Source organism: Tetrao urogallus (assembly GCF_951394365.1).
Source record: "Tetrao urogallus genome assembly, chromosome: 7".
Taxonomy (NCBI): Eukaryota; Metazoa; Chordata; class Aves; order Galliformes; family Phasianidae; genus Tetrao; species Tetrao urogallus.
The window spans coordinates 31,199,505-31,211,733 of record NC_136820.1 but is presented as its reverse complement, the minus strand read 5'-3'; the positions used below and the strand labels follow the sequence as shown (position 1 = coordinate 31,211,733).

Here is a 12,229-nt window from a genome sequence, read left to right as displayed (position 1 = left end):
TTCTGTTCCGTGTATGAAAATAGTACTTTTCCTTCAGCATATCGGGCACCAGGTAGTGTTGGAGTCCAAACCTGCATACATTCCTGACCAAAACAAGCTTATTGTTCAGCAGAGAAAAGAACAAAAGCTCAGAAAGGAAGTCTGCCTGTGCTGTTACAGTTGTTTACTTGAAACAAGCATTGAACCAGCTTTAAAAGTTATACTGGCATGGACCTTGTTTAAATAAACTTTCAATTTTGGTATTGATTTTTTTTTTTTTTTTTTTAATGCATAATGGCATTAATTTGAATCAGTTCTCTCTGAAGCATGTTCATGTAAAGGAAAAAACAACAAAGTTTGCTTAGCACTTTATATTAATTCTAAAGATGTGTTTGTTATCCTCAAATTACTTCAAGACATTCATTAACAGTTTCAACTTTGTGATCTCCAACTGCAAATCAAATGCTTATCTCCACAAAGAAGCTCACACACAAGTTTGAGCCATATTCTTTATTAAAGCAGAAAGAATCTCACCTGGATGCATCATACATGAGTTAACCCTGAGTTCCAACTGCTTTACGCTGTTAAAGCTTAACAAAGTAGTTCAGTTACAGCTGACTCCATAGGCAGTAAAAAAAACTACTGTAATCTGAAGAACTGAACTAAAATCAGTTATGCTGAGAAAGCTTTTTTCTTTCTGCGAGGTGGCTTCTTTATCTTATTTGGATTTGGAACAACTTTCTTGATTTTCAAAGGCTGCAAAATTACATGTGAAAGATCGAGCTGATTGCTTTCTGTACGCTTCCGCTTCTGGCTTGTGAGCTCCTCCTCCGGCGTCTCTGCAAGCTGCTCAGCTTCATCAATTTCTGACAACTCTGCACATGCTGCAGATCCTACAGTTTGGTACTGAAACCACGGCACTTCCAAAGCAGGTATCTTTGGAATTATTGCTTCTACTACATCAGTAAATTTATCAGACTGCCTTTTGAAGCCTAGTGCTAAAATGGATGTTAAGCCAAGAAGTGGTGCGACTGTTTCACTGAGGCGGGGAACCTGGCCTGCTGGAGTGGCTCGACTTGCGCTCAGCTGAATGAGATGGGACGTGATCATGGCAGGTTGTGCAGATTTGCACACCAGCAAGAGAAGCAGTTCATTTTTCTCCAATGCTTTTGTAACTTCATTAATTCCAATAGCAAGCTGTCTTCTGATGCCCATGTCAGTCCATCCTGGTGCGTGCCGATGGCCTTCTGTTTCTTCTTTGGCAGGGAGTTCATTGTTGCTAGCATCACACTTGCTTTCCGTTTGTTTTTTTGTAATGGAACGTTTTTTCTTTCTTGGAGTCTCTATCTTTTTAAGTCCAATACATTTAATCTTGTCTTCTAAAGTCTGTAATATGAAATGCATACCATCTCCATCAATGACTTTCCACTGAATAACAAAGGGATTATCTAGACATGTTTTTACAGTGATTTTCTTTGCTTTACGAAGCGACGCCGTCCCTTGTGGAATTACAGGCGTCCTCAGGTTCTGTTCTGTTTCGCCACCTAGCTGTGGAGGGAAGGAAGAAAAAGGCAAAGAGTCGTTCTATCCTGCACTATTTGCTGTGGACTTCATTACTAGAGGCTCATCTTGGGAACACGGAAGAGACAAATCTCAGCTCAAAGTGATACTGGCAGCAATCATCTTCATATCAGCTCAGTGCTAATCCTTAATAATCCTTCGGCAAGGCATGAGTTGCTTGCTTTTTACCAGCAAAGCAACACCAGTGATTGGAAACCCTTCTGAAGCTGTATGTACGAATGAATGTAGCAGGAGGTTCCGCAGATTAAAAAAAAAAAAACAAAAAACCCCTCAAGTTCTGAAAGACCAGTTTTCACTGCTGCGCAGCTGCATTTTAGAACTATCCTGATGTGAAGGCATGCTCTGATTACCAGCCCTGCTAACTCACTAAGTCCCCATACTCATGCTTGGGTTACTGTTCAGCATCTCCTTGCCAAACTGCTTTACTGTTGCACAGCCAACAGAACAGAACTCATCTTCCTCAGGAGAAACAGACATGGCTCTCCTCAGATTCCCTCCTTCCCTAATGTACATTACTTCAGTGGCAACCTTTAGATATTTACAAGAAACCATTTTTTTGGTCATATCAATTCCCTGCATACTGATAGTAGGCTACCTTGGTTTTAAAAAAGAAAACATCTTTGTTGAAATTCCCCCCACCATATGCACTGCCACAAGGGAGCGTCTGTCTGGAGGGGTTTTCCTTCAGCTAAACCACATCCACCCCGTGAGCTCAGGCAGGGCAAGCGCACCGAGCAGAGACCATCAGCGCACTGCGACCTGTGAAGCTGCTACCAGAAATCTCACAGGCATCGTACACGAAGCAGCGTTACGGTGGAGAAGCCTGCGTTTGTCTTTTCAAAATGGACGCTACTGAGGAAAACAAGCGTGTAGGCACGGGAATTGACGAGGCAAAAAAACAAAAACCGACTTCTTCCACGCATATCAGCTTCAGGACTCACTGCTGCCAGCAGAGGAGATGAGCAACGCGAACACTTCCAACATTTACCTCCATTCGAAAACTCCGGTTTCCAAACGCTTCTTGAAAGCCTCCCGCCAGCTCCTGACGAGAAGAAAAGAGATCGCAGTTAAGGCGCGCAGCCACCACAGCGCCCTGAAAACGCGCCGTGCGGACGGGAAGGGAGGTGAACGCACCCGGGCTCCGCTCGGCGCGGCCACCACGCCGCGCTCCCACTCGGCCTAGCGCTCCCCCGCGGTCGGGCCCGACCCGAGCACGCCAGCACCACGAACTCGCCCGGCCCTGAGCGCGGCCCGCCCCGCCCCGCCCCTGCGGCGCACTCCCGCCCCATCCGCCGCCGTGCTCCAGGGCCGCCGGGTGGGGGCAGCCGCGGTGTTACGGAGGTGCTTGCGGAGCGCTGCCGCTTCGGGTTTGGTAGCCGGCATTTCTTAATTCTAACAATGCCGTCAGTTTTTTTGCAGGGTGCTTTTCGCGGGTAATAAATAAACAGGCGTGCCTCGTCATACGCGGGGTAATGAACTGATGGTGAGTTGGCCAGTAGGAGTTTCACGGTGACCGTACTGCGAAGCGGGTCTCGCGCTGTAACAGCGTCGTGACGCTGGCGGCGGCGGCTGCAGAATGCTTTCGGTTGGAGGAGACCTCAAAGCCCACCCAGCCCTACGGGCAGGGCTGCCCCCCGCCGTCTCGGCTGGCCCAGGGCCCGTCCAACCCGGCCCCGAGCGCCTCCTGGAACGAGGCACCGCAGCTCCCGGCGGCCGTGCCAGCGCCTCGCCGTCCCGTGACGGCAGCAACGGCCGCGAGGGGAGGTCGCCGCCCGCTCGCCATCTCGCGCGGCCTCGAGGGGCTGACGGTAACGGCACCGCGTCGCGCTGCGGGAGAGAGGCCGGACTTCGCGTGTACGCCGCGCCATGGCCCTGCAGGTGAGCGGGAGGGACGGCGGCTCATCGGTCTTCGTGGCCGTGACCTCCCGGCACGGGAGTCTACTTTGGGCTCAGAGCAGCGCGTTACCCGTGCGCAGCCCGCTGGGCGCTCTCCCCGGGCACTGTGACTGCGGTGGGAGGAGGCGCGCCGCTCAGGTGCGCTCGCTCTGTTAGGATGGGTTCGCTGTTAGCGGCTGGCACGGGACGGGGAAGCGCCGAGCCCAGGTATGCGTGTGTGTGTGGGAAGCGTGCATTCCTAAGGGAGTTTTTAGGGTGTGCGCATCTTTGGAGTGATGCGCTCGAAGTGGCGTTTCGGTAGGAAAGCTGCTGCCTCCACGCGTCAGCGGCTGCCGAAGGAACCGAACCACCTTCGTTGCTGCCTTCCAGCGCTCTGCGGCACGTGTCACTGCCCGCCTCGCCCGTACCAGGACGGGTTTGGCTGCTGTTCTCTGTGGGGTTTTCCGTTCTCCCTTTCGCTTTAAGATCCTCCAGCCCTTTATCCTGCCTCAGCTCGCTCTGTGTGTGTGAGAGAGGCCCCGACGCGGGGCGCGTTGGCAGAGCTCAGCGCTGTGAGCTGCGGCTCCGAAGGGCGGCACAGAGGGCTCGTTGTTCCTTCTGAGCCCGCTCCTTCCGTGGGCCGGGGCTGCCAAGTCCCGAGCGGAACGCCAGCTTTTGTTTCATCGGCGGTCGTTGTAGTTTGCTGTATTCTGCCTTGAATTCCGGCTAGAAGATAAACGCGTTAGCCCCGATATATAAGAATTGAGCCGTGCATCGCTGTTAGAAAGACCTTATAGATGCTTTCTACCCATTACCACTTTGGTAAACAGCTGCCACCCGCATCCCTTACAGTCACTGACTCAGTCTGCGTGGAAACGAGGGCAGCATGAGCAGTGTTTTAGCAGGAGGGCTCTGAAACATCTGAATTTTGCAAACTGAGGATGAAGAGTTCATTACGGCTTCTTTCTTTGCGTGTATCAGACTGTTATCACATATAGTGATAATAATTTCTGCGTTTATCTTTAATGCATGTGTGTAAATCTAAGTCTGCATATGTATACATATATGTCTACTTCTGCTTTTGATTTGAGGACTGAGAGGGAAATTCTATCAGCTCATGATTAAAGGATATTATATTTTACAGGCTAAGCATGTTGTGTAAGCAAGCAAATCCTAAGCAAAATCCGTGCACAAAGATTGGATTGAGGGAGATGAAGAAAAGAATGTTTGACATTGCAATTTCATTTCCATGCACTTATTGTTGACAAAGATGTGCACTGCATATTTTTGAAACAATGGCTTGTGATATTTCATATAGATCCAAATAGAATAAAAGTATAGAAAAATAAGAAGCTAATAATGGCATCCTTATTGTGGGTTGTTTTTCTTGTTTAGTTTTTCTTCTGTCTGTGCAAGTCTAATGCTTCTAGCTCATTCTTTTTGTGACGATAGTTCAGAAAACTACTCTGCATAAAGGAGGTTTCCACCAACTTAAATAGTCCTTCTATCTCTGCCCTGGCAGGGCTTTATACACAGCAGTGGCCACAGTGTAAAGATGAAGATAAAACTTATGTAATCTTCAGTCAGTTGTGGCAACTTGATTGTGTATTGATACTGATGCCAGTTCTTCTTGCTGGTGACTGAGCACGAGTGCTGCTGTTGTTTGTACTTGTATGAGTAAAACAAAAAGGGTCAGGTATGTCGCGTCTACTGGTGTTGGGATTAAGAATGAAATACTTGCTTTACAGTGGAGTGGTTCACTTGGGAGGGACCTACAAGACCAACGAGTCCCCCTGCCTGACCTCTGCAAGGCTAACCAAAACCTTAGGTCTTGAATGCATGAGTTCTGACCCCGTGCTGCCATAGGTTTATTAAAGGTTTTATTAAACCTTTTCTTGGGAAAATCCTAGACTTACCACTAAACGTATGAGTAATAGAAACCATATAATGAACTGCCGTGCTTGCTATAATGAATATTTTAAGCACACCCCTTCAGAGGCAGACTAATACTTTATGTATTCCTCTTGCATTAGGCTGACTTCGATGGAGCTGCAGAAGATGTTAAAAAATTGAAAACAAGACCAACTGATGAAGAACTGAAAGAACTCTATGGATTCTACAAACAAGCTACTGTTGGAGACATTAATATTGGTATTTCTTTTCCCATATATGCATCCAATTTACCCCGTATCTTGAAAACAAGAAAATGTGTTATAAATCTGCTTGATAATTAATGAAGGTATGCATTTATTTTGGCAGAATGTCCAGGAATGTTAGATATGAAAGGCAAAGCCAAATGGGAGGCGTGGAACCTGAAAAGAGGTATTACAGCAATTAAATTTACCTCATGTAATAACTTCAACAGGATGGCAAATAAGAAAAGATAATGACTCCTTTTCTTTGCAGGTATATCAAAGGAGGATGCCATGAATGCCTATATTTCTAAAGCAAAAGCACTGATAGAAAAATATGGGATTTAGAATACTCAGACATCACTGAGTCTTCTCAGTGATGAAGGAAGTAACACTGCAGAGGAGAACGCAGTACTAACTGGTTATTGTGAAATCTAACAGTAAGATCATTTATGCGTGAGCCACCACAGTGCGAAAGGTGTTCACATGCATACTGTGTTTTTAGACTGTATCTTACTCTAATTAAATCTGAGCCTATCAAATAAATGCTTCTGTAAGAGTTGTGGGTTTTGGTTTGTTTTTTTTTTTTTTGGTATAAAATCATATTTAGCATTTCTACAGTGCACACAAGTTCTTAAGGTAAAATAACTTATAATAGCTGTCACTTTTGGCAGCTGATGTTGAATAAAGTGAAGGGTTTATGCATGTGCTGAATGAGAAGAGAGAGAAAAAACGAAAAGTGTTTTATTTGTAAGATACAAAGCTAGAGTTTATTTTCAAAAATCAGAACAACTCTTTAAACCCTTTTAAAGAATTACAGTGAAGATCTTCTGGAGGAACAGAGTAACTTTTAGGCATAACAGTGCAATTCAGCAGAAAGAATGACTTAATTATTAAGTGCTGTAGACTTACACTTGCTATTAAAATAGAGGGAAATACTCATAAAGCAGCATTTTCTATACACTTGGTTATGTGTTTTATCAAGAAAATTTCATTTGAAGGTTCCAGCAGATAAAAGTGACCTCCAGGAAGACTGTAAATGGAAGTATCTCCTCTGGTTATATTGAGCCAGGCTGAAAAAGATATTTAGAGAGTCAGAAATGTCAACTATTCTGGTTATCTTATGAAACCACTTCAGAATTATTTGGTAATTGCTTTAAATCCCTCATCAACAGCTTTCTCTGTATTTCATTGTGTCTCTGTTTTATTTAAGAAGGTGATAAAAGACCCCGGAGAACTCTGTTCATGAAATGATTTGCTACAGCAGGGAAATTCCTAACCAGAAAAGGAAGATACTTAAGCAAAGTACCTTCAGCATCATGCACTGTTTCTTCAGAGCCATCAAAGCAGGTGACATCACAAGAGAAGATGGTTTTTCTTTCTGCCTTCTCAAAACTGTGAACATAAAAAAGTTTCATTACCATAAGTTTCTCTGTCCTAAGATACCTTTGGGTTTTGGGTTTTGCCTCTATATACAGAATAGCTATTTTTTGCAACTCAAAAACAACATAAACTTTATGGGTTAAATTGTGCAGAACATCAAGAAGTGGAATTACTGTGTTTGTGAGATTCTTAAGTCCTTACACTGCTGCACTTGTATCTCAAGTTTTAAGGAAAAAATGACTCAACAGTTAAGAAAAAAGAGCTTTAACCTGCAATGAAAATTCTCTTTGACAATAAAATGTATGCTTTCTGCTTATATTGAAGTTCTGATATTTCAGGGCCTTATCAGTGTCAGGTGCCTAGGGCCAAAACAGGTCTTTCACTTTGCCAGGGTGAGAAACTTTAACTATCCACAACTAGGTAAGCTAGCTGTAGAATAGTAGGTGGCATGGAAGTTTCCTCTCTGTTCCTAGAAGAAAGGGATTCTTTGCTTCTGGTTAGGTTAGTGGTCTTTGGATCAGAAGGCTGAACAACAGGATCCTGAAGCATGACTAGCTTCAAGTTCTACCATGACATATTCAGTACTGTAATAATAGTTGTGGTGGTTTCATAAGCAGTTTTTTCATTTATGGCAGAAAAAGTAGACATAAAGATACACTAAAGAGAAAGCTATATTTACTGTTTTATATTTTTTAATAGCAGAAACCAGAGCAAATTGCAGAGGAATAAATATTAAAAAAAAACCTACTTGAAAGAATCAGGAAGAATGAAAGCTGTAAAATATAAACGTCATACAAAGTTGTAAAACTTACGAGTATGTCTGAAGAATGCTAACATCTTTTCTTACAGTAAGTATCAAGTGTTTCTTGATGTCCTCATTTTTCAGAAACTCAGAAGGAGTTCCTCCTAAGAATTTGACATGTTCAAGAATGTCTTCATCCTTTGCTTCATTTACTTTTCCCATCAGAAGAAATGCTTCAGACTGTGAGCACCAGACAAAAGATCAGGTGTTGTGTATAATACACACAGTATTAAATAATACACCATAGTATACAGCACTTTAAATAATATTTTCACTAAGAATTGTTTTAGTAAAAAACTGGGAAGATGCTCTATTACCAGTACTCAGTGGCTGATCAGTTTAACATTTGCAGAGAATGCTTCTTAGAGAGGGTTAGGAGACACTGTTTGCTAACTGATGGTGAGAAAAACACTGAGAATTTCAGACATGTAGCAATGAATTTGATTTTGACTCTCGCTATTGGAATGTAAGGAATAAAACAGTGAAGAAAAGCCTAACTAGTGGGCACGGTGCCCACTGATGTACTGCTGGACTGACCTAGAGGTTATGGAAAGTTTCAGGACTCATAATTACTTCTATGAAGCACTAGCTCATGCTCAAGCATGCTTGTTAACAAGTCTCAGAAAGAGAAGAATGGAAGCAGCAAAGAGCAGCTGAACACAGGAGGGCTGGGAAAAAGCCCAGTTGCTGTTATTTTACTGAGAAAGAGCAGGAGAACCAGCAGAACAACCAGAAAATCAGAAGCAGGGGGTACTGAAGGCAAAATAAGAAAGTAAAAAAGGATTAAAAGGAGAAAAAAAAATAAATGGCAAATGCGCTGAGGGCTGGTGTGGGAGGCTGATAAAAAACTGGGGTAAGACAGTTATTTCATGTTACAAAGGAGTGTAACTTTGTGTTGTGTTTTGTTTTGTTTTTTAATACTCTGAAGCCAAAGGCCATAGTAAATAATAGAGTATTGAGAAGATCAAGGAGATTGCTCTCTCTAGGTTAAAGTTAGCTGTGTCAAATATTCCACTGAAATTCTCCATCCGCCTCAGAATTAATATCCTCAAAAAAAAATCAGAACATTTTTCTGATGTGGCCTGAAGCTTGCTTTGTTTTAAAGCACTAGACATATACAATACTGTAAAAGGATACCACAGGTGTTTTACTCGTGCTGGCTAATATTCTGTTCTCCTTTGCACTGGTAATGATTTTGTAACTTACATGTGGGGCATATACCCCTGATAAAAAAAGATGTATCGGCTGTAGTCCATGCTTTTCTTTCAAGTGTACTGCAACTGCATAGCTGATGTAAGCTCCAAAACTGCAGCAAAAAGAGAAAGTAATAAAAGTATAAGTAAAATCTGGAAAACATTAACATAACTTGAACATTAGTGCTAACTGGCTATCTTTAACAATGACAGAAATTGTAAATACAGTGAATTTTATGGTTCTGAAATTATGACAAATTATAGTGAAAGTAACTAATTCACACAAGATACATTTCAATACAAGCTGGTTTTACAAATCAGGCTTTTGTTGCCTACATTTATTGTAGTAGTTTCCCATATTTACAGTAAAGAGAGTTATGTTGAGTAATTGAAACTGAGTGATCTTCAGAACGTGTTTGTTTAATGATTGGTTCACCTCATGCATTCATTAAGGAGTAAACGTTGACACAAATATTAACACTAAACAACTGGAATGTATTAGTGTAAAAAGAAATCACAGCACTGCCATTTTCAGAAGACATGGTACCCAAAGTCATTTAAAAGTAATGTAAAATAAATACACAGTTTTTGTGATCAGCAGCATCTTTCAGCACAGCTTGACAAAACCTTTGCAGAAATGTATTTGCCAATGGTTTTTGCCCAGAGGGTTGAATAACTATACAAAACTAAAGTGTTCCTTCACCAGGGTGTCTGAAAATGTATGTAACGTCACCTGTGACCAAAGAAGGCGAATGGTTTTTCTTGCAGATCTTTCAGCAAAGCACTGGTTATTTCATTAATGACAGCTGTCATGTCCTTTGCAAAAGGCTCCTTAGCGCGACTTTCTCTTCCAGGAAGCCTTACAACAGACACTGCAGAAGAGACGGAAAAGAATTGCAGTCGTTTCAAGTGCAAACAGTAAAGTCATTTTCATTCAGTTTTCTCATCGGTTCTGAAAATATGCAGGTTATGTAAACTAATCCTTTTATGGTTGGTACATTGTGTTTGCTATTCCTACTGTTATCATTTAATCCTGCCATTAACAACAGATCAAGTCTCCATCCCCTCCTTTACTCACAAATGTTCCCTCTCCCATTGTAGTAATCTATAAAAGCCTCGAGTCAGAAATTCACTTAAAATGATAACAGGCTCAGCAGAGATAACAATCTCAGCAGAGGTTTTAAAGCAATTTTATTGCAGTGAGTACTAATAACAATGAAAAATCCACCAATTTCACTAAAAGAATGAAGAATATCCTTTCAAGGGCAGCATTACAAAGTTAACCAACTATCAGAATCATGCAGTCCCTGTGTTCCCCTTGGAAGTCTCTTTGGGGCTGTGCACAGTAAAATGAAGAATCATCACATAAATCGATGAGCATAGTATGTCTTTTTATTACATTCCTTTCAAAAATTTGGAGTTTTCTCTCACTGCTTAAAGAAAATAAGGAATTAATAGATAGGTAAGAATGTTGACTTCCTGAATTTCTGAAAGTAACGGGTAAGACACAAAGTATTTTACAAGAGATAGAATAAGCTACTGCATAGTACCATAGATAATGGTACAAAAATGTTCATGTTTTTTATCTTTTTTTTTAAGACAACTAAAGCATCTGAAAGAGCATGCTGCTTTCTCCCTTTATCCGTCAGGATCTGCAGTTGTTCCTTGGCCATCTCCTTAGTAACTTCGTTGAAAGCATTTCCTTCTGAACAAAAGCCTTTCCTTTTTTCAGTTTTTACTTCTTTTAATTTCTAGGAAAGGTAGATGTGACTTATGCAACAATTTGCAGGAAGCATGCAAGCAATTCGAGGAGCAGTACAACTGCAATGGCAGTGGCCTCTATAAATGCTAAATACTTCCTCTTTTGGGAGGTCTGGGATGAGGCCTTGGTTCCTCTTCGAATAGTTCAGCATTGGATCATTTTAGCACTGATACAGCCTGGCAGCAATGACAATTGCTTCACGCTGTAACTAAATGTAATGTCACTGTTATAAATCCATTGTTTAAACTTAAAATCTGATAACAAGGAGTGCAGAATGATGCAAATGCTCTGGATAAATGAAATTAATTCTGTGCAGCCTCCCAGTGTTAAAAAGTACTTCTTAGCTCTTCATAAGGCTTCTATAAGGAACCACTGATGCCTTGTTATAACACAGTTAACAATATGCCACTGTGTTGCTGCTTCTGAATATACCAGCAGTTTGTGAGGCAGCAAGCATACTACATGGTCTCCAGAAATTTAGCTCCAAGGATATAACTTTTTAACTTAGTCAAGTATAAGGTACAAGGTGGTACAGAAGCTTAGCAAACCCAGAATCCTAATGGAAATGTGAATTCCTAGTGGAATTCCTTTCTAGATATAAGGTCCATTGGAAAAAAGATTGCAGTGCTCTCAAGAACGTGATATTCTGTTTAAAAAAAATGTGGTAACTACAATTCAGACTGCCCAGCTTTGTTAACTTCTGCTTTAACTACACAAATGACAAACCTTCAATTGAGCTGCTGAAGAGTTTGCCCCATTGAGCAAAGTGAGAAGTTCCACCTCCAGCCCAGGGAAAGCAAATCAGCCTACAGAGAGCATTTGGCCTTTTATATGGACAAACAATTGCCTTCTCCATGCCTGGGAAAAAATAAAAGTAACCAGTATGAAAACATCCCATCATTCTAAAGCAAATCTCTTCAGTTAAAGGAAAATTAAACTGCATTAAGTTTAATTTATAACAGTGGGCTAATATTCTCTATCATCAGAGCTGCTTGCACTGTGACAACAGTCAGTTAGATATGAGATAATCTTCATGCAACAATGAAAACCAGTTTTATAGAACCAGTTTTATAGAATGCTTTTATAGAGGTGATGGAATAGCATTGGGCAACACCTTTGGCAGTATTTTCTTCTATTTGAGTCATTGGCCACAAGGAATATCGCAAGCAGCAAAAGAAATTGATCTGGGGTTTCGAGTTGGCTCTTCAAAAACACAGGCTTTTAGAAGATATCCCAAAATATAAGATCCATCTGAAGACACAGAAAACACAATGATCACATAGTTCAGTATTCTGTCTATAAAAGCAGTGACAATGGACCTCCATGGAACAGCTGGATGCAGTTTATATACAGAAAACATCTATGAAATTTCTCATTTCTGTACTTACCCAGTCTCCCCTTACATCCACATAGTCAACATCCACAACACCCTTTTGCAATGAGTTGTACTGTCCATTGCATGAGGAATGATTTCTATTCTGAATCTGACTCCTACAACTTCTTTTGATGCCCTCAAGTAGCC

General features: G+C 41.8%; 3 protein-coding genes across 3 annotated transcripts; 1 reads left to right on the top strand and 2 right to left on the bottom strand.

Moving 5' to 3' along the window:
• Positions 1-651: 651 nt before the first annotated feature.
• On the bottom strand, positions 652-3,428 carry RPP38 (ribonuclease P/MRP subunit p38; the record flags this gene model as incomplete). The annotated part of the gene is given in 5 exon segments (XM_079538137.1): positions 652-1,527; positions 2,549-2,602; positions 3,015-3,050; positions 3,052-3,129; positions 3,228-3,428. Coding segments are annotated over 5 exon segments (1,245 nt in total).
• Positions 3,427-5,923, top strand: ACBD7 (acyl-CoA binding domain containing 7; the record flags this gene model as incomplete). Its single annotated transcript, XM_079538028.1, has 4 exons — positions 3,427-3,438; positions 5,469-5,586; positions 5,695-5,757; positions 5,842-5,923. The coding sequence occupies 4 exons, from the start codon at positions 3,427-3,429 to the stop codon at positions 5,913-5,915; spliced, it is 267 nt and encodes an 88-aa protein (XP_079394154.1). The 3' UTR covers positions 5,916-5,923.
• Positions 5,924-6,506: 583 nt separating this feature from the next.
• OLAH (oleoyl-ACP hydrolase) lies at positions 6,507-11,583 on the bottom strand (the record flags this gene model as incomplete). The annotated part of the gene is made up of 6 exons (XM_079538326.1): positions 11,434-11,583; positions 9,679-9,817; positions 8,959-9,058; positions 7,763-7,932; positions 6,877-6,962; positions 6,507-6,640 (listed from the first exon to the last, which is right to left on the bottom strand). Exons 1-6 carry the CDS (start codon positions 11,561-11,563, stop codon positions 6,507-6,509), a joined length of 759 nt encoding a protein of 252 aa, XP_079394452.1. The 5' UTR covers positions 11,564-11,583.
• Positions 11,584-12,229: the final 646 nt, after the last annotated feature.